At 36.3% G+C, this 20627-nt stretch overlaps 1 protein-coding gene across 1 annotated transcript; it reads left to right on the forward strand.

The window, feature by feature from the left end:
• Positions 1-102: 102 nt before the first annotated feature.
• On the forward strand, positions 103-17734 carry LOC116296176 (FIGNL1-interacting regulator of recombination and mitosis). The gene is made up of 32 exons (XM_031704152.2): positions 103-274; positions 432-471; positions 639-727; positions 1384-1494; positions 2008-2148; positions 2261-2347; positions 2718-2793; positions 3328-3412; positions 3708-3849; positions 4441-4527; positions 5110-5174; positions 5638-5716; positions 6044-6113; positions 6232-6309; positions 6421-6464; positions 6821-6872; positions 7273-7336; positions 7594-7675; positions 8022-8104; positions 8194-8245; positions 8593-8682; positions 8872-8970; positions 10015-10095; positions 10844-10978; positions 11542-11622; positions 12649-12762; positions 13505-13609; positions 13962-14039; positions 14138-14176; positions 14406-14528; positions 14629-14694; positions 15621-17734. Exons 1-32 carry the CDS (start codon positions 212-214, stop codon positions 15783-15785), a joined length of 2766 nt encoding a protein of 921 aa, XP_031560012.1. The 5' UTR covers positions 103-211; the 3' UTR covers positions 15786-17734.
• Positions 17735-20627: the final 2893 nt, after the last annotated feature.

The following is a 20627-nucleotide window of genomic DNA, read 5'->3' on the forward strand; positions in this document are numbered from 1 at the left end:
CTAAGTATCGTATATGTTTTGGCCGAGAATGGCCGTGATGTACTGAGAGACATGCTATCACGTGATATTTTCGCGGGAAATTCTAAAACCAATATGGCGGCTTACATGAAGTTACCAAGTCTTTTGAAAAAATCACGGAAATATTATTCTTTTTGACTACATTCAAGTGAGTTTTTGGTTTTCTCTCATTGCAAGAGTACAGGACTACGCAATGGCTTCGTCTTCACCAATACTTCAAACTGAAAATAAGCAAAAAAATTGCGAAGAGTTGATCGTATCCTTTGATGTTATGAAAGAAAGCTTTCATATTGCATAAATATTCACCAATAAGCAGTGATGGCACGTACATATTTATCTATTTTTCTTCTGTAGTTGATATCGTTCTAATGTGATATTGATCATACAATGATATTTCCTTCATGAATAATCAGAAAAGTTTTAATAAGGCTGAAAGATTCACTGGAAAACTAGGTATTTTAAAAAGCATATTTTTCATTACTTTTATTAGAAATTCTTTCAGTGTTTGCAATTATAAAATTTGCTTTCCTGATTCTTTTTCTAATTTTGCGAAACTTAACATCTTAATTTTCTTTTTCTATTTTCTTTCTTTCTATTTTTTGGGGGGGTGGGGTCGTTAGATTTTCTTGGCTCTCTGACATACCAAGTATTTCCTGACATTTCTCTAATGGACATGGAGACAAAATACTTTGCAAAAGTAATTCCCAAGGTACTGTAATACACATTGAAAAAATATACACCTTTTTCAATAAAGGTTTTCATTGCCAAAGGGCGATAGGCAATAGGTGAAAAGAGATAGGAGATAGGTCATTCCAAGATGATTCAAGAATAGCTGACTTGTGTTTCTGCTTCTTATTCTCGTCAAGAACATGAACCTTAGTGTTGAGATTCAATTTTCTTTGTATTGGACAAAACCATTTCCAAGTCAAAATGACCTATCCCCTGTCACCTTTGGCAATGACAACGTTTATTGAAATAGGTGTATACTATTTTTATATACGCCGAATCGAAATATGGAGACCAATTTGAATAACTATTGTTCTGCAATGACTAGCGACTGACTAGCCTATCATACATGTGAAAACGCTTTTATGTTTCCTCGTGAACACGAGGCAAGTCAGTCGCTAGTCATTGCAGAACAACAGTTATTCAAATTGGTCGCCATATTTCGATTCGGTGCATAAAGTTGATGATCATGTGATATTTTTTTTACATACATATTTCTCAACCCTTTGCCATGCCTTACGTACTTGTAACCAGAAGTCACTCTTGTGATTTTTCTTACTTGTCATTACCTTGAGCACTATTTTTTGAACAACCAACAATTCTCCTGAAAGTATCACATTTTGGTCTTATTTTTGTAAGGTCTATGAGATGATTATAGAGGTTCTGGTCAAGATAGTTGATCTTCTACAAGCTCTTGGCTGCACTGATGACGATGAGTCCATTTTACTGACCATACAGTCCAATTTGAAAGCAAGTGAAATTTGTATAAATATATATACACTAGACAGTTTTAATCTTTGTTTTGGTGTGTTTGTTGCAATCCATTCATTGATTGATGTATTCATGTTCCATTCATGCTTCAATCAAGTTTAATGTAGTCAACATTATGAGCTGAAACTTCGCCCTCTTACTAATGTTGAGCTGCTCTTTTCATTTCTAAAGTTAGTTTTCACACAACTGCTCGTTTTAAGGGAGGTAGGGTCATGTGACCTGTTAGTTCAAGTTGTCTATTAACGCATCTATTTCTCCTTTCTGTATTCTCTGATCCCTGTCTCCCTTTCTCACTTTCTCCTCACATTTCTTCTTCTCTTCTTTGCTTTAATAAGTTAGTCACTCAGTCAGCCAGTATTTGTGACATTACTGTTAACATTTGTTAATCTGTCTTATGCTCATCCATTGCTTTCTTTCATTCATCCCATCTATTCATTTTTTATTTAATACTTTTCTTCCTAATCATTACCAACTTTCATCTCAATTGATTAGGGTGTTATCACTTGCATAGAATACTTGGAGAGCTGTACTCTACACGTATGCCAGACTGCACCTTCTCTGTCCATCAAACAAATCCATTCACTGCATCCTGCTGTACTAAAAACTATAATCGCCACCTTTACCCACTGCAAGGTTTGTGATATTATATATAATATTAATACATATATGTTTTTACTTTTAGAAAGAAACAAATGTTTCCATTCATTGCATAACTTTTTACTAATAAATGGTGTTTTTTTAATAGGAAAGTGAATCCATTTATTCTGACTTCTTTCAACATTTCTCAGAAGAGTTATCAATCTTATTCAAGAAAACCTTTCAACTGCAAAAGGTATTACTAATCTTAATCATGACCTCATATGTTATTATATTCATAACCTTGACCATATATAAGGTGGGAGAAATAAATGGATAAACCGTTTGCAGTCCGTTGGAATGCAGCTTAATTTAAAAGACATACAACAATAGGTTTCAAATTCTCATGGGCTGCTTTGACGTCAAATGCAAGGGGCCGTCCATTATAGCGCACTTTTTTTTTACCCCTGATGTCTCTGAGGCTCGATTTCAAGACTTGGGGTACATTTTGTAGAGACTTTGTTAGGTCTACTCCTATTTGAGGTTTTTTCTCTTTTTCTTTAGTTCCCCATTTTTTTTAACTTTTTCTGCAAAACCTAATGCATATATTTTTTCTTACCACTGAGGTCTTAATGGAGCTCATTGAGAAGGTAAACTTGGACTATGATTCTGATTCAGAGGAAGTCAAAGACATGACTGATGGTAATGATTAAAAAGCTCTTTTAACAAGAATAGAAGCAACCATATTGGAGGACAGAACTAGAATTTAAATTTCTATTACAGCCATTCTCAATCACACGCGCCCTCTAGCGATTTTTTTCTTTCGTGACAAAGATTTTGATGGACGTCAATCACAAGGCGTTCCATAACATTGTTGGAAAACACAAAGCTATGAGGGCACATGCCTAATATAGAATGTTATGGAAATGCCTTGATTGATGTCCACCAAAAGCTTCTTCGTCGCAACAGTAACAATCGCTAGAGTGGCATGGGTGATTGAGAATGGCTGTAAAGGATAGAATTTTATGTGATAAAATTTCTACCATTCTGTCATCCAACAGGGTTCTATGTTAAAGTGTCTTTGAGACTTGAACATGCTTTAACAAACTTTGTCTGTACATTGTCCTGGTATTGTTTTTTCTGTGTTGACCTAATGCAACATGTGATAAAATCTTTACCAAACATGTTTTTGAAATAGCTACATATTCAATTATTTTTTGAAAACTTCATTTTCAGTCTGTCACCATCTTCTTGAAATTTGTATCTTGATTTGTAACGTCGATACGGGTCTTCTGGTGAATACCTGGAAAGTATTAAACAGGTACTGTACTAAGTTATTGCTGTGCATATACAGCTATTTCAAAAAAAGGTTGAATACTGAATACTGCTTACCCAATAGTGCATTCCAAGACCGAAATGCATTGTGGGTCATAGTGACATTGTCTATAGTAGGATTAATAATTATTATTTATTCTATTTTTAGTGTACTCCATCTGAAACAATATACTAACTACATGTAGAGAGTTAATTGCTGTATATTTACTTTTTATTTCAAATTAATGAGACCTGAGACACCTTGTAGTTTTCATGCATAGTCTTCATTCCTTTTGAAACAGGCTGGTCACAAAGCACAAAGCTGCAATTGAAAATGATCTTGATGTTGAGAAGATAGTCAATCATTTGTGTGACTCAATCAAGTCTAAACTGACGCAGTGTGTTACTATGGCAACAATTAATGATGGACAAGATCCTGGACAGGTAATGTAATTATACCACTTATTCAGACATGCTATTATCTGTCCTTTATTTTTGGTATTGAGCTACATGTACCTGCAGAAGGCAAACCAAAGCTTACCTCGTACAATTATCTTAGTGCCCAGACAAAAATTGCTATTGGATGGAATCAAGTTATTGAACCATCTCTGCCACTATCAAGGATGGTGTTCAACGTAGAAGTAGTGCACTTCTCCCTCACCTCTAGGGTCTCAGTTTCAAACCCTGGATGTGAGGGGTTTTTCTCCAGGTTCTACAGTTGTTCCCCCGTAGTAAAATCTAACAAGCTAAACATAGGATTTGCACTATCACATAATGGCAGCCATGTTAGATGGCAGGAACAATACAATTAATAATTTACACAAGAAAAAATTCAATTCCCATAAGCAAAGGTATTTTATTGGTCTGCCATCTAACCATAGGCAGCCCAAGTTGTATTATAGATGTGGGCGCGTGATGGTGCAAAACGTTAACCGGACTTGATTTGATTATTATTGTCAGCCAATTAAATTTGCACTCTGTGAATCCAAACCTTGAGGTTTTACCATATTTATCTTGATTTTTTTTTTTTTACAGTTTGCTAACACTGCTGAATCAAAGTCTTTGAGTAGGATGCTTAAAGTTGTACGGTTTCTGATTGGCCATCTGATACATATTGTTAAGGTAAAATTTAAGTTAAATGACAACTACTGTACATAGAGGAATGTTACCAAAAAACTTAAATCCCATACTACAATAATAATAATGCATATGGTAATTTTCTCTGCAACATGCAATTGAGGCAATGAAAAAGTAGGAAATGAAAAATGAAAAATGGGAAATGAAAATGAGAAATGATAAATGAAAAAATATGGGAAATGAGTTAATTTTTACAAGAAGATAAAAATAGATGCATGTCGTTTAGCTATTTTTTATCATCAATAAGAGGACAGACAAATAATCTGAAGTCAATGAATGCAAAGTTGCATCATCACATTGTGCTATGCCTCATAAATCCACGCTACTTTGACAATGTGATGACGCAATTTATTGTCAATAAGAGAACAGACACATAAAAAACTGATGTCAATTTATTAAACTACAAATTGAAGTTAAAAGTCAAGGTACAAGGTATACTGTATTATCTTGTACTGTGTTGCTCAAACTAATACATCCATAATTTTTCCAAAAAATGTAAAAAAATTGTTTTTCTTTTGTCCTGCTTGACTTCATTCTAATAATTTCACCATATTCTCATATTTCTAGGAATATAGCGAATATCTTTCTGGTTGTGAGTCCAGCATTTTAAGCTTACTCATTTCATTACATAGGTATGCAAGAGCATGTTTAATTAGCTATCTAGCTAACCTTACATTATATTGTCATTTCATATTGCCTCAGAGGAACGTTAAGGCTGGTTTAGGTGGTATGATTTTCACCTACAACTATCCTATACAACATGCTTGCGCCATCCTACAACTTCGAGTTGTAGCGTGTAAATCAAGCCTACAACTCGCATACAACAGACGCGAGCGTGTTGTATACAATAGTCTTAAGCGAAAATCATACCGTCTAAACCGGCCTTTAAAGAACCACTGAGGACATAAAGAAACCCTAGCAGTGACCACCCTCAGTGCCTACACCTTGTACTAAGCACCTCTAGTTCATGCACTCATTATAAAGCGCCTTTGAACATTTCCATATGGAAAAGAGCGCTATATAAAAATCATAATCATCAATAATCATCAGCCTCATCCCTTTTCTAACATGATTTTTTGGGGGTCTTCTTTACAGCATTTTACCTCCAAGTTTATCAGCCCCACAAATAGTTGCTTCAATACAGCAGGAAATGTCTTCATTGATATTGGTTGTAGTAAGTTCAGTATTACAGAACAATGAATGAATGAATAAAAAAACTTGAGGAATGAGTGATTGGATGATTAAATGATCAAACAAATATAAATGGGAAGAAAAGAACAGAACTGAATGGGAGAATCAATGAGGGAGTGAAGGAATGAATAAAATAAATAAATAATTTATTTATTATACTGAAGAAGACTTTCACAGTCAAAAATGTTTTTATTTAAAAACTTTTAAAAAACATATCTATTCTTGTAAATATATAATCAATTAATTATAATTAATTGATTTTTTTTTTTTTTAAATCTTCAAAACACATTGTCTGTGTTGTATTTTTCAGATCCAACCGCTTTTGAAAATTCTTGTTACTAACAAAGCATTTGCGGATTTGGTAACAAGAAAAGCAAGAGGTGAGAAACAAAGATGAATGAGATGACATTTTATGATTTTAATACATAAAAGTGGAAAAGATTTCAATTTACAGTACATTAATAGAGAAATACTAATTATAGCGTGTTTTTCTCACAGCAAACGGCACGGACTTTGATGGTTTTGGGATGGCTAGAGTACTTGTAGATATTGCAGGAATACTCCCAGAACAACCAGGTAAAATACCATATTAATAATTTCTTGAATAGAATAGTTTTCATCAATGAGAAATATGTGAATCAATGGTTATGATAATATTAACAGTCATAGTATATTAATTTATCATAGACGATGTATTCACTTTGTGGATGAAACCTATGGATTACCCAGAGGTAAGCATCTTAAAGTGTATCAATAGATCAATGAGTTTTACAGAAGGTGACAGTAATCGTGACAGTCACTGATAAACTTGTGGCCCTCTACATTTAAATGAATGTCTCTGAATGAGAAGGGTCCGCCATCTTACATGGTCATCCAAGCCACACTAAGGTCTAACCATTTGCAGATATTTTAGAGTGAAGGCATCTCCTTTTACTCAGATATTTTTAGGCCCTGGGTGTTGGTTTCAGCCAACCTCAAGGTGGTTAATCATAAGGTTTTAACCAGTTCTTTACCACTGACCTCCTTCATCTCTCATTACAGTCTTTAATGGAGGTGTGAAATTTTACAATTTCATTTCTTATTTCAGGAGGAACCATGCCTATCTTTGCTGCAAAAAACCATAGAATGTCTCAAAACTTGTGAGTATCTTCATGACATTAGAGACCTTTAGCATGACATTCTTCCTAGATAACGCCAACCTCAAACTGCAGTTTGACGTCTGATGTTTTTCCTTAAACTTTTGATTTTTAGCAATCATAATGCAGTTGTAACTGTAAGAGCCTTCATACTGAATTTCATTGATGCTGAGTCACTGTTTCTTCTTATTTGCGGGAGTGTTTCTGGGCCTGATGCTTAGCAGTTAGTGGTAAACCTAATGCTAAAGGTCTCTATTGTATGAAGTTGTACACCAAGCCACAAAACAATTTACAGTCTGGACATTAATTTTCTGATAGTGTGGTGTCAGCTGATACCCTACCGACACCCATTTGGTTGTCTCAATTATAACTAGTACCCTTACATGTTTGCAACTTTGGATAGGTGCAGTTGAGCTCAGTCTACCAGTCTATGTTGATGGTATTATGTGCATGGGTAAGCCACTCAGGTACGTAAGTCTGTCTGTCTGCTGTGTTGCTTCAGAAAAAAACTTTCATAACTTCCTCATAGATAGGACTACTATCCCAAAGGGTGGGCGGGCCTAGAGATTTTTTTCTTTTTTGTTAGATGTATTTCCTTGCAGAAATTTTCTTTCGGAAAAAAATTAACGGAAAAAATAGATTGGGAATTGGAGCAAGTCTAACTCTTTTATTGTAAGATATATTAAAGATGTATGCTGTCACTAACTGCAATTATTTCTACCAGGAAAGTAGGCTTCTATGAACATGCCTGTAGCCACCTTTGTGCACTTATAGCATCAAGTCCTTCATCATGCTTTTCTCAGATTGTAAGTAAAAATGGTTTCCATGGTGCATGATAACAAATTGGCTTTTCAGAGTTCTATGGAAATTTTGGTCTGGGCTTAGCTCTGAAATCCTATCAAATAGACCCCTTGCATGTGACGTCAAAGGAGCTCAATTTGGAGGACAAAACTAAAGAATTTCAATCTCCTGAGAAATGCAAACCTAATTTGTTACGTCCTCCAAATTGAGCTGCATTCCAGCGTGCTGCAAGGGATCTATAGGAGTCGTTTACAAGTCTTCATGACATTTTGTAAAGACAAACACCCCCTACCCCTCACACACACAGAAACACACTCTAACTTTTTAATGCAGTAAGTGCTTTTTGTATAGGAGAGGTGTCTTGTTGAATATCTTATTGGAGAGGACTTGTTTTCGGTGATACTCGCAATGGACCTCTGGACATTCTTGGGAAGGTATATGATATGCTAGTCTAAGAGCTGACTTCCCGTGTTATTCTAGGCATTTTATCCATTTTTATTCACTTTTAACTTAATTTTTTTAGATGGGAATCAGCAGAACTATGCTCAAGTCATGCACATTTTCTAATTGGTTTGGTAAGGTCCCTGTGTTATTGCAGAAAATTAACAACAATGACATTTGTTCCTAGCCTCCTCCGCAGGTTACTCCATATATTCTATTATTCTCTGCTGGGATCCCTGTATTAAATTTTATGGCAGAGAAGGACTAGGAAGGAGAGGAGGAGGAGTGGAGACGAGGGAGGGAGAGAAAAAGTGAGAGGAGTATCTTTATCCCTCCCCTCCCCATTCCCCCTTCGTCATTTTTGTCCTCGCCACAGGAAGCCCAAGGAGCAAAAAGAGTCATGGAGATGCCTGCGGAGGAGGTTAATTTGTTCCATGTTTACAATCCTCCATAGTGAATATATTTGTATATCCGTACTCAGATGAATAGCTTACCCAAGGGCAGTACGTCACAGTGTCACGTGTCTAGGCTAGTCAGACGATTGACCCGTCTTATGGCAAAGGACCACCAGGTACGATAATTAAAAACTCATCAACTTTATTACGTTTCGCGCCAAAACCGCGCGTGTCGAATCTCTTTTCCCGCTCTCCCTGCCCTCATCCTGACTTTAATTGATCAAACTAATTTACATTTACCAAGAAGGTGTGGGATACTGCATATTTATTACAACATTTTGAATGAGTTTTTTTCTTCTTCACAGGAACAACTACTTTCAAGCTTTCCTCCATCAAAAGCTGAAAACATCCTCACTTGGTCTATTCTGCCTTTTGGTGATTTAACTGATGATATTCGTTCAAAGGTTTGTTCTTAGTGGGAATATGGGAAGGGAAGAGACATGGCTACACTAGAGCAATTTCGTATGACAGTGGAAAACTCATGGTATGGAGTTGTCATGCCATGACGGTGACCGTGACCGTGACCGTGACCGTGACCGTGACCGTGAACGTGACCGTGGTTTATTTAGGCTCTAGGCATTTCCTTTCATTACAACTTATATTTAGCTTTATTTATTTGACCAAATAAGTATTTTCTTTTCAGTGATCTAAATATATAATTTAATGTAATCTAACATGTAATCTAGCATTTAGATTGGCTGAGCAGTAGTCTCGCGCGCTGTGATTGGTTTATATGATTTCCTTAATTATGTACCGTGGCAGTGCCGTGCCGTTTCACTTTCATTTCAAAGCTGTCTAATGACTCTCGGTTGACATTGAACTAGCATGGAAAAAGAAGCGTGACGAAGTTGATTGTAACGCTGCCTGCTAAGCAACACACGACAACGGTTCTATTAGTGGCATGGGCGGCGTAGTGATTTACTGCTCGCCTCTCACAGCTGTGATCTCTCATATCACACACTTGCTTTCTCTCTCTCTTTTTCGCTTGTGTTTTGCCGATTCCTTTCATCACCTTTACAGATTCTCTGGCAGGGACTGCAGAGAGAAAGGGGTTGGAAGGGGGATTTACCCTTCTCTAGTGTCTTCTCAATTTTCAAGCCTTCATACGTACTCAGTAGTCTATATTTTCAAGACCCCAAGACCCCACTTTCAAGGGTGCTCCATGTTCCGTGCCAGGGCCGGTCACTTGTTTCTACTCGCCAGAAACCTGGGACTGTGGAATATAAATCAAAATGTCTTGCAGTCTGAGATTTTCCCTAAAGCACTAGAAGGCTGACATTCTTGTTTCAACAGCACGCGCGGAATTGTCGTTGGGAAGAGTCTGCACCGTTGGCTTGAACATTAGACTAATGTACTCACTTTACCCTTATCGTATCAGTAGCAATAAGCGCATGTGATATTAAATTCGAATAATAGTACTGAGCATTTATTTGTGTGTTTGACCACAGGTCTGTCGTACTGCAGTCCCAGTTTGTATCAAACGTTGTCATGACTGTCTATCAAGTAAACCCTCAAAACTTCATGAAAATGTAGGTATTGTTGATTCGAGGAGGTATGAAAGGCCGGCGCTGACAAACAATTTGCATATCCTGTAGAGGCTTTGCACCATCTCGTGATGGCAGCCATGCCAGGAGACAGGAAAAATTTCAATATAGTTCACAGGGAGCCCAATTTAGATTAAAGTGAATGGTGAAAATAAAATTTAAAAAATTTAAACAAATAATTTTTTTAAAAATTCGAGGTCAAGATAATGTCCTCTGTAATGTGAAAGAGTAAAAAAATCGATTAAAAAATGCACTAGATTTTTTTTTTCGCGCGCGCCTTTGTTTTCCTATATAATTCCCCTATGGTATCTAATGTCGCTCTTATGTTTATATTCACTTTAATCTAAATTGGGCTCCCTGTGTATAGTCTAATCAGTGGTTTACGCGCGTGGAAAAGCCTTTATTGTTGTGATGTCAGCTATCACGTGATGGTGCAAAGCCTCTATTGAAAATGTTGTGTGCCCCTTTGATATAAAGACCAACCAAGCCTTACTTACTTCTGTTTGTCAATACCGGTCTCATTTCCTCAGTTCTCTATCATACCAAAAGGTAAAAAACATCACGAAGCTAAGAAATTAAGCGAATCTTTCTTATTCAGAGTTTTTTCTTCGTATGTGCCAGACACAAGGAACTTAGAGCAAACTCAAGAACTGGAACCCCCTTTCCTTAGCTTCCGGTTCACCTGTTCGAGAACTGTGTTTTCTCATTAGTATTGTTTGGTTATTCGTTACAGATTCACTACATTGGCTGTTTAAAAGCGATCTACAGTCTTGAACACGCCCATCGTCTTGTCCCTCCCGTACATCACTCGGCTGTGGTTGATCTGGTGAATAATGTATGGACGAAGTTTAACAAGCAGGCCATCAAGGTCAGTATTCATTTCAATTTTAAAAGCCCTTTACTTGTAAGGTATGAGTAAAGAGTGTAGGGTGGTTCCATATACGGCAGCCATGTTGTAGGGCAGGAAGAGTGTAATGTTTTTACACAAAAAATGATGTCATTTCTAAATAAGAAAGGGGGGGGGGGGTGATCTTCGAGTTTTATCAAACCCTGAAACAATCTCTGGGTTGATCAAAGTTAGGGCACAGCTAACTCACAGAATGAATCCCTAAAACAAGCTCTGGACTGGTCAAAGTTAGGGCAAGGCTAAATCGAAAATCGAATTAGAATTTAGAATGTTTGGTTTTTGTTGACATATTACACGATGCCGAGTGAATCAAAGAATCAAACTCAATACCCCAGAGGTGATCATGAAAGGGTGAGAAACTAGAAAGTATTGTGTTTTGAACAAAATCTTCGCTGATTGGCTAATTCGTTCTGGTTGAGAGAAGGGAAAGCACCCGACTTATCATCATGCTGTGTTTTTGTTTTTTTTTTTTTTGCATCCATATCATTTACTTTTATCACGTCCTATTATTTGCATCCATCTAGATGAGCGAAGATGTCTGGTTAGACGTCATTGAATTGTCTGGTTTACTGCTACCGTTTATTCAACCGCAAGACTACGCAAGGGTATGTACAGAATCATTTGTGGGTAGCATGGGTGACGTAGTGGTTTACCGCTCGCCTCTTACCACTGTGGTCCAGGTTCGAGCCCTGGCTCAGACTGGATCATATGTGAGTTGAGCTTGTTTGTTGTGTTGTTCTCTCCCTTGCCACGAGGGTTTTCTCCGGGTTCTCCGGTTTCCTTCCTCCGTAAAAATCAACATGTGAGTTGAGTTGAGTGTTGTATGTTATAAATATAGAATGTAGTGGTAGTGCGTGTGGAGGGAACCTCACGGAAGAGCCCTGCATGGGGAGTGGTGGTTGTAAAATATAAGTTTATCTAAGTTTAAGTTTATAAGTTTTATCATATAGTGACCATGTAGCATTCTGGGACACTGAGTTAAAAATTGGTGAATACAAAACTACTGCATTTTTTTATTACGTATCGTAATTGCCCTATTTCATAATGACGTCACATCAAAACAAACTATGGTTTCAATGCTAGGGACCATGGTCGCTGGAGGGGGACGGAATGACAACAACACATCTTAAATCACAATGAAATTTGGTTTATGAGCTGGTGAAGACAAGAACAACTAAATATTACGCTAAATATCTCGAAAGAAGAGAATTAAGCTTAAATTTAGCCTTAAATTTCTATCATTTTAGCCGATGTAAACAAACCGTGACGTCATTATGAAATAGGGCAATAAGCCTGAAGCGAGATGACGTTTTACCCCCGTCTCTAGACCATAATCCTTTTCACATTGCTTTCGTTCTTTAATTATGACTTTGTTCCTGTGTTCTCTAAGGAATCAAAAATTTTAATATGAAAGAATTTTTAAAAAACTACTATGGTCTAGAGACGGGGGTAAAACGTCATCTCGCTTCAGGCTTATTACGTCTCTTTAATCTCTTTACGTTTATTATTCTTGGGTTGCAACTATGTAACCGAAAAATCCCTTGAGATATATATAAAAAAACAAAACAATGGAAGAGCATAATGAGGAATGCTTTGTTTAGTCAACCAACTTGGTTTAATGTCCTCTCTAGATCCTTCGCTGCCTGCGTAACCTATCAAACCAGTGCAACTCTGTTAGTATCAAAGTAGCTATTGCTGATTTTCTTGGAAAGTGCGGAACCCAGGAAGTTCAGCAAGATTATGAGGTAACAAATCAGTCTCTTCACTTGCATTACATCATCTACTACAACACTACCGGACTTCCGTGCATACTTTTGTTCAGTTAATTAGCACTATAGAGCGTTTTCACGTGACGTCACAGCGGCCATTATGGGGTACCAAAACAATACATTTTCTATCCTCCGGGAATTAAACTCTATTTTTATGCAAATACTGTGCAGAAAGTTTCTATTGTTTGTGGCTGCCTTCTCACGTGAGTGAATACGTTCTATTCTCACGAAGAAGAAAGAATAAGAAATAAGAAAGAAAATTTGCGAAGCATTTTTGTTAGTGGTCGTAAAATGACGTCATCATGCAATCTGCCTACTGCGGGGGTGGGGTGGCTAGGGTACAGACTTGTAATGCCGTGACCGTACCGTTGTCATTTTCAAGCATTCTGATTGGACGAGGAGTATTCACGTGCGCTATCTTTGGCTTAACGGATCAGAGAATTGCTCCGGATTTTTGAAAAGGAAGCCTGATTGAACTACTGAACATTAGGTTAATAGGGGGAGGGGTAGATGAGCAACTGAACTAAAAGGTACAGACTTGTCGTGTCGGGGACAGATGAGGGGGGAGGGGGTGATGATGAAGAGGTGAACTGATTTGATAATGTAGAATAAATAGGAGTTTACACAAGCCAGACCCCCTGTATTTGTCGCCGCAATAATGGCGAAGAATCGAGGAAGACATGAAGATAAAGACAAGTTATTACTTTTTTATTGACAGACTGGAGTGTTTGAATCGGTATCTGGTTTATTCTCATGGCTTGTTAGCAGTCACTCGTGGCTCGTCCATCAAAAGTCTCTGGAGGCTGTCAAGGCATTTGCGGAGGTATAGATATTCTCGCCCTTTCGAACAAGATTACAGCCTTTGCTCACGCTTGCATGTAAAGAAATGCTGGCCATTGACTGACTTTCTAGTAAAATGAATGCCAGTTGTTTAACTAACTTAACGGGCTTTTAAGAAAATGCTTGAAAAGTATACGACAAAAAAAGAAAAAAGAAAAAAAAAAGAAAAAAAGCCCCACTTGTTATCGCTAGTCACCACCACAAGTACAGCAGTGGCGCAGCTCAACGGGGTCCAAAATATAATAAAACGTTTCTCATAGGTATTTGGCACAGTGCAAAGTAGCCCACTAGTCAAGAGACATTTTAACGGTTCTTGGCGTCTCTTCCTTTACCAGGTCACTCCGTACACGCACATTATGGGGGACTGTGTTCCTGAACAACTCTTACCTAGTCTTTCAGATTTCCTCAATAACGTAAGTATTGTATATTGATAAGTGGAGCCCTCATATACTCTACGGGAGAATTTAGTAAGAAATCATCATTTGTGATCTCTAATTTTTCTTTTCTATAGATTCCCTTTAAGCGAGAAGAAATTTCTCTTCAAAATAAGGTATCCCTTGTTCCATTTCCATCTATTCGACCATCCACTCATCCATCCGTCCGTCCTTCTGTCCATCCATCTATTATTTTTCTCTATTCGTTCATTCATCATTCCTCCATGCGTCCATTCATCCAATCAATCCATACTCCCGGCCATCCATGTGTCCATCTATTTATTCATCTATTCGTCCTTTTTTCCTTTTGGTGTGCTGTTAATCCATCATCACATATGTCGATAGTATTGGATCCAAGAACTAATCAAGAGTCAAAATAAAACACCCGAAGAAGTAACTACAGATTACAAAAGAAGCATGGCCGCACAAGATGAAGGCATTGCGGACAACGCCAACTGTTTACAAGAGGTTGGTGAAACATATACCTTTTCATTAACATGTAACTTATGCTTTTCTGACGAATAATGCTTAGATTATTTATTTATATATTTCAATGTTTTTACCGCAGCCTGAGCCGAAGAGAATTAAACGCGACGTCATGGAAGATGCCAATAAGGATACAGAAACAGATCAGGTGATTGGCTAATTGCTTGTGTTTTCTAGTACGACGTTTTCGTTGGGTCGCACAATTTTCGAAATTCTACATCTGACGGGCTACTAACAGTAATTACAGAATGAGAACAAAACATGCCAATAAAGATAAAAACAATATCATGACTTAAATAAATGCCCACAGTTCTCGAACCTAGAAATAGTCAACTAGCCAAGGACTAATGATATTTTTTGTTTTGGCTGGTAGTGAAATTTGCAAATTTAGTCGCCATGTTGACTGGTACGATTTTTGGCAATTACTTTTTGTGTCTAAATAAATATGTTTTAATGAAATTTTATCAGTCTGGAAAATCATGTAATTAGTAAATCTTATCAGTTTATTATCTATCAAGGACAAAAAGTCAGTTGGAGTTCACGCCTAAAACATGCGCACGCAGTCGCGATAAAATGTGTAACACAAAACTGAGCATATAGGCCACACAATATCGTGCCCAGGGCCCTTATTTCTTAATGCGCATGTTCGAAGAAATAAGTTAGAAATAAAGGCGCGATTACACGGAGCAATTTTCTCTGCAACTTGTCTCGCAACAGCGCTGTAACCTACAGCGCATTTTGAAAAAAAATGTTGCAGTTGTGAAACAAGTTGCAGCAATTGTTTGCGTCTCCGCTTCACCGTGTAAACGCTCATGCAACGCTGTTGCGAGACAAGTTGCAGAAAACATTGCACTATGTAATCGCGCCTTTAAGCTCTGGGTACGAGATTGATAGTCCGTCCACAGAGCTCTGTCATCATTACTGAGCATACTAGGTAAAATTCTAAAAATGGATATGGAATTAATCTCGTACCGAGAGTTCCTAAAACAGGACAGAGAAGGTCTGGGTACGAGATTAATCTGGGATCGAAAGTGGAAATTTGGTTAACAGTATTATCATGGTTATATATTATAGAATGACGTCATGTACAGTGAGGTGGTTCAGAAGATGAGGTCACAGCTAAAAACCCTGACTGATCTTCGTACCAAGCACACACCAAGTCTGTCCATCGTGAAGGAATTCGAAGAAATATGCTCGACTCTTAAGACGTTTGTACAAGACTTGAAGGTGACACAGTAACCATTATGTTATAAAATTCGAATTGCGTGACAGCTACACTCGACACGAAATTGCGTGACACTCGCAAGTGCGCACTCAACAGAGACAGTATTCAAGGAATATACATTTAGTGTATATAAGCTTTAAACGTTAAAAGCCTTTAAAAGCTTTAGTTTTAATAAGATTATTGCAAACGATAAATAAATAAATAAATAATGTGAGGAAATGGAATTGATGACTTGCGCTAACAAGTCACGTGACCGTAAACCTCTTAAATCTATCAGTTGTGAGCATCACGAACGAAACGTGCACCTCGATATTAGTAAAAAGGCAGAGTTTCGGCTTTTAATGTCAACTGTAAAATTAATGGCATTTGTAATAAGATCGATTAAGGTGCGATTACACGGAGCAATTTTCTTTGCAAATTGTCTCGCATTGCCACACAAGTTGCATGGAGTATTTATAGCGTGTAGCCTACAGCGCAATTTGAAAAATGTTGCGAGACAAGTTGCAGCAATCGTTGCGAAAAGTAGAATTTGTTTCTACTTTTGGCAACGATTGAGTCTCCATTGTACCATGTAAACACTCTTGCAACTTGTGTCGCAACGCTATTGCGCGAAGACAAGTTGCAGAGAAAATTGCTTCGTGTAATTGCGCCTTTATTCCATGAGCACTCTTATGGGAAAATGTATTGATGGTTTTAACCATTCCCAAGAGAATTAAATAACAAAAGACACGGCGGCCATGTTGGAGGATATCACAAAAGAATTCATTGAATTCATCTTTTATCGAGCTGTAATTTGTATCAACAGTTTTTTTTACTTATTTGACTTGAAATGTCTTATTATCCTCGGTGACCTTAGCTTTGTCGGTTTTTGGTGACTAACTTTGCTGAAATATAAATACAAATACACGCGTTTTGAGTTACACGGTATACACATATCATTACGTGATGTTTCGAATGTTGCGTGACATACTTATTGCTGCGTGATATAAAAGGTGATGAGATATCAATTCTTTTCCCACCGCAACATCTCTTGTGATACCACCGCAGAATAATAATAGTCTTATGCCTTGAGGTTAAAATCTGACAAAAAAATTCCCGATCAAATGAATAAGCATATACAAATGAGGAATGCTTTAGAAGAACACCTTGTTGCCCCTTTTCAGCAAATAAATCTTTCCTTCAATATCCTTTTGTCAAATATATCAAATTTTTCTATCCATAGCTTTTGACCACGGAAGATATTTTTTCCAATGATTTTTCCCCGAAGAGCTCAGAATAGGGAAAATAAAGAAACAAACGATTAAGTATGTTATACTCTTATTATGCAAAGTTCACGGAATGTTATACTATTTACCACGATATATGCTCACCTTACAACATGACTAGTCATTAATCATACCAATTAATTATTGATTACTAGCTATTGATAAGCACAAGCCCGCGCAAAATAAATGAACGATCTTGCTATTTTCTAGTCATTTATACGAGCAGTCCAAGCGGGAGTTGAGAGAATGTTCCTTTTATTCAAACACCTTGCTGATTCAGTCGATTGTTTCCACCCTGTCATTCCCAATTATTATTTTTCCTTTGTTGATGGAGTTTTCTAAAACAGAATCTTATCACATAGAGGTTGAAAATGTTAATAAAATGTTAAACTGTGCATTTTCCTTCCCATAACTTTTGACCATGGAGAATAATCCCTTCGTTGGTTGCGCATAGCAACAATGAATTTCGTTGCCGAAGGGTTCAGAATAGAAAAAATATAAAAATAATGTTAAAGATAAGTTTTCTTGCCCATTTATACCAAGGAACAGCGTCTTATCGCAATGACACATGCATTATTTTAAGGTTTTCTTTTGTTTTACATTTAATAATACTCACTGGTGAACAAGATTGACTTCGTAAACAAGATCAGATCGACTCTCATTTATTATTAATTTATTCTTTTTGTGTGTGGGTTGAATATCATGTTAATTCTATAACCTTTTACATGACAATTAAAATAAAAAAAGACGGTTTCCTTCCATGTTGGTTATCTTGAAATCGGTGTCGGGTGAACCGAGAAAAGAATCGGAATCCGCAACCTCTTGCGGTACACACACCGCTTTCCGATCCTAGGGGATATATTACCTTCGGCAAAACTTACATGATCGAATTTCGCGCTCTTTTGATCTTGTTTATTAGAGGGTCGACATTAATGTTTTATTTGTCGATAACCTTGGATTGGACTGTGGTAACGTGTCGTGTCTAAATTGTTTCTTTTGCAAGACTTTTTGGTGTTTTACTTCTGGTTGTAGCATTTGTTTCCGCAGAATCCATTCCTCCCTCTCCCCCCCATACGAAAAATCACAGGGTGCCCATGCTGAGTATTTTATCGCTCATATTCGGTAGAGAAAAGCATTTTGGTGCAAAACACCAGAAACGTTGTGCAAGTGTTTTAATGAAAAACAACCGCATTTAATTGTTTTTCTGTTTCCTATTACTAAATATAATTGGGAGCCCAAGCCTAGGATTTCACTGGTAATTTAGAGGAGAAGGGGGGGGGGGGGGGGGGAGAAAAGAAAAATCTTGTTCTCGCATCGTATTTTCATTCATAAACCTGACAATGTTCGGCACGGCTTTCAAAAGCTATAAACGAAAAATCGAAATACGTTTAACAATACAAACTTTAGACATTGGTCAACCAATTAATTGATTCATAGGAAAAACAAAATTAAAGACGTTTGCAAACGAAATTCATTTTTAACAATTTTTTTCCATGAGCTGTTTATTGGTAAGTGAAAGGCATATAGGGCGCTAAAAATAAAGAACCCGCGAATAGACCACAACCGCTGACTTTTATTGAGCCTTGTTTTTCGCATTCCTTGTAAAACATTATCGTTTCGTGACTCTCAAATGGCTTTCCCCTTCAACCAATCAAAAAGTACAATAATAGGTACTATCCAACCGCGGTGATTGTTTTCGGAAACCATTTGAGTGTTAGTGCCAAGCATCTAGTTCTTAGTCATAGAACTACAAAACTCTAACGTTATTCTGCACAAATATTAATTTTTTTCCTACAAATTCAAATCAAATGTATTTCTTACTTCTCATCAAAAGGTTTAACCTTTATTTTTTTGCGGTTGCAATTCTAGAACCCGCAATAAAACCGCGAACCGCTAGACCTTTTAGACAATTCAATTTGTCAACTGGTTGGGTTCCCTGTATGAAGAGGAAGTCTTAACTGAAGGAAGTTATTGTGTAATTCAGATTCCGTGTTATTCAAAAAGTGCACCGCTGCGTAGGCGTTTCTTTTTAACCCACTTTTCGTTGCATTATTAATGATATATTTCCTCATTATTGAAGTATTTTAATGATTGCTCACTGGAAATTAGCAGTTGTACATTAATACTTTGTGACACTTAATACTTAAATTCTTCAATTTTGCTTTTTTTTTTTTTTTTTTGTCGCTATTTTTGATTCGGGTTTGGCTAGTTTAAAATACACATATTTTTTTCTGTTTAGAGCTTGAAATTGCAAAAAGAATTTAACCTAAACGAGCACTTATCCATGTCTCGGAGCAAAACCAAAATTCGTCATTTCATTCTAATGTAAACCAGAAACAGAAATTAATTAGCAGTGTCATTTTTCACATTATTTCAAGAATCAGCAAACATGTTAATTTTGAAAGTAAGATATTTCAATATTTTTGAATTTTTATCATAATTTTTCAATTCCACTATTTACTATTTTTTAATTCTTTTTTCTTCTTCAGTTCTTTACCAAACATTATTTTAAAAATGTATTTTAAGTATTTTTATAATTTATATTCCCGCACACATTTTTTTCTATTAATGTTTGTACTTCTTGATTTTGTCCTTCTTTTTTCCGAGTTTTTTTATATTTTAAATTTTTGAAGTTTGATATCATACTTTTCTTTATTCTTAGTTGGCTGTTTGTTTGTTTGTTTGGTTTTTTTTTTTTCAATATATAATATTGTTCTTTCATTAAAAATATTTGTCGTTTAATACCTTCAGTTTTCTATTTTTCTCATAGACATATATTTCCTTATTCCTGGCACTTGTAGGGTCAACAAAGCAACTTTTTTATCATATATAGAACGTCTCGACTATATGATTTCATAACAAATATCACAGAAACCTCACACAGAGAAGATCTCGAATCTAGCTCATTATCAACGTTATCAAACCCTGTCATCTTTATTTCGAAATTAATGACCCATGGAAAAAATTTGCAATTTGAAATCATAAAAAGATATTTTTATCTTACCCTGAGAAATAATCATGAATTCTCGATTTTACTCTGAAATGCGAATCATAATCATTTAGTTAATTTTGTAAAAGATAGGCTGTAATTCCATAATTCGAAAAATTATATTACCAAATATAATTTATTTCTGAATAAGTTGGGTTCCTATTTTTAAATTCAAAAATGTTAAATCACATTTTCTCTTTTCTTTTCTTATTAATAAATATTCCATTTTGCTTTTTATTATTATCATTAATAGTTTTCTTCTCTCTCTCTCTCTCTCTCTCTCTCTCTCTCTCTTTATTTTTTTATTTTTTATTTTTTGCTTAAAAATGTGGTTTTATCTTTAAAACATTCTGCAATTCAGTTTGACAGAATCATAAATTCCAAGTAAATCTTGATCGAGAGGACATATTCACGTATAAGTGTTATTATAAATCATCCAATCGATTGAATACAGCATATTGAAAGCTTAAGATTATATTTCCCTGAACCTTATATCTCTGCATGAAGCGTCAACTACTATGGCTTTCATGAAGATACAGCAAAATCGTGCGCCAAAATCTTAGAAATATTGTGCTACAAGTTGACCTACATTTTTGAAAATG

The sequence above is a fragment of the Actinia tenebrosa genome, unplaced genomic scaffold (assembly GCF_029948245.1).
Source record: "Actinia tenebrosa isolate PJP-AT-01 unplaced genomic scaffold, QUT_ActTen_1.0 PGA_scaffold9__36_contigs__length_13948895, whole genome shotgun sequence".
Classification (NCBI taxonomy): domain Eukaryota; kingdom Metazoa; phylum Cnidaria; class Anthozoa; order Actiniaria; family Actiniidae; genus Actinia; species Actinia tenebrosa.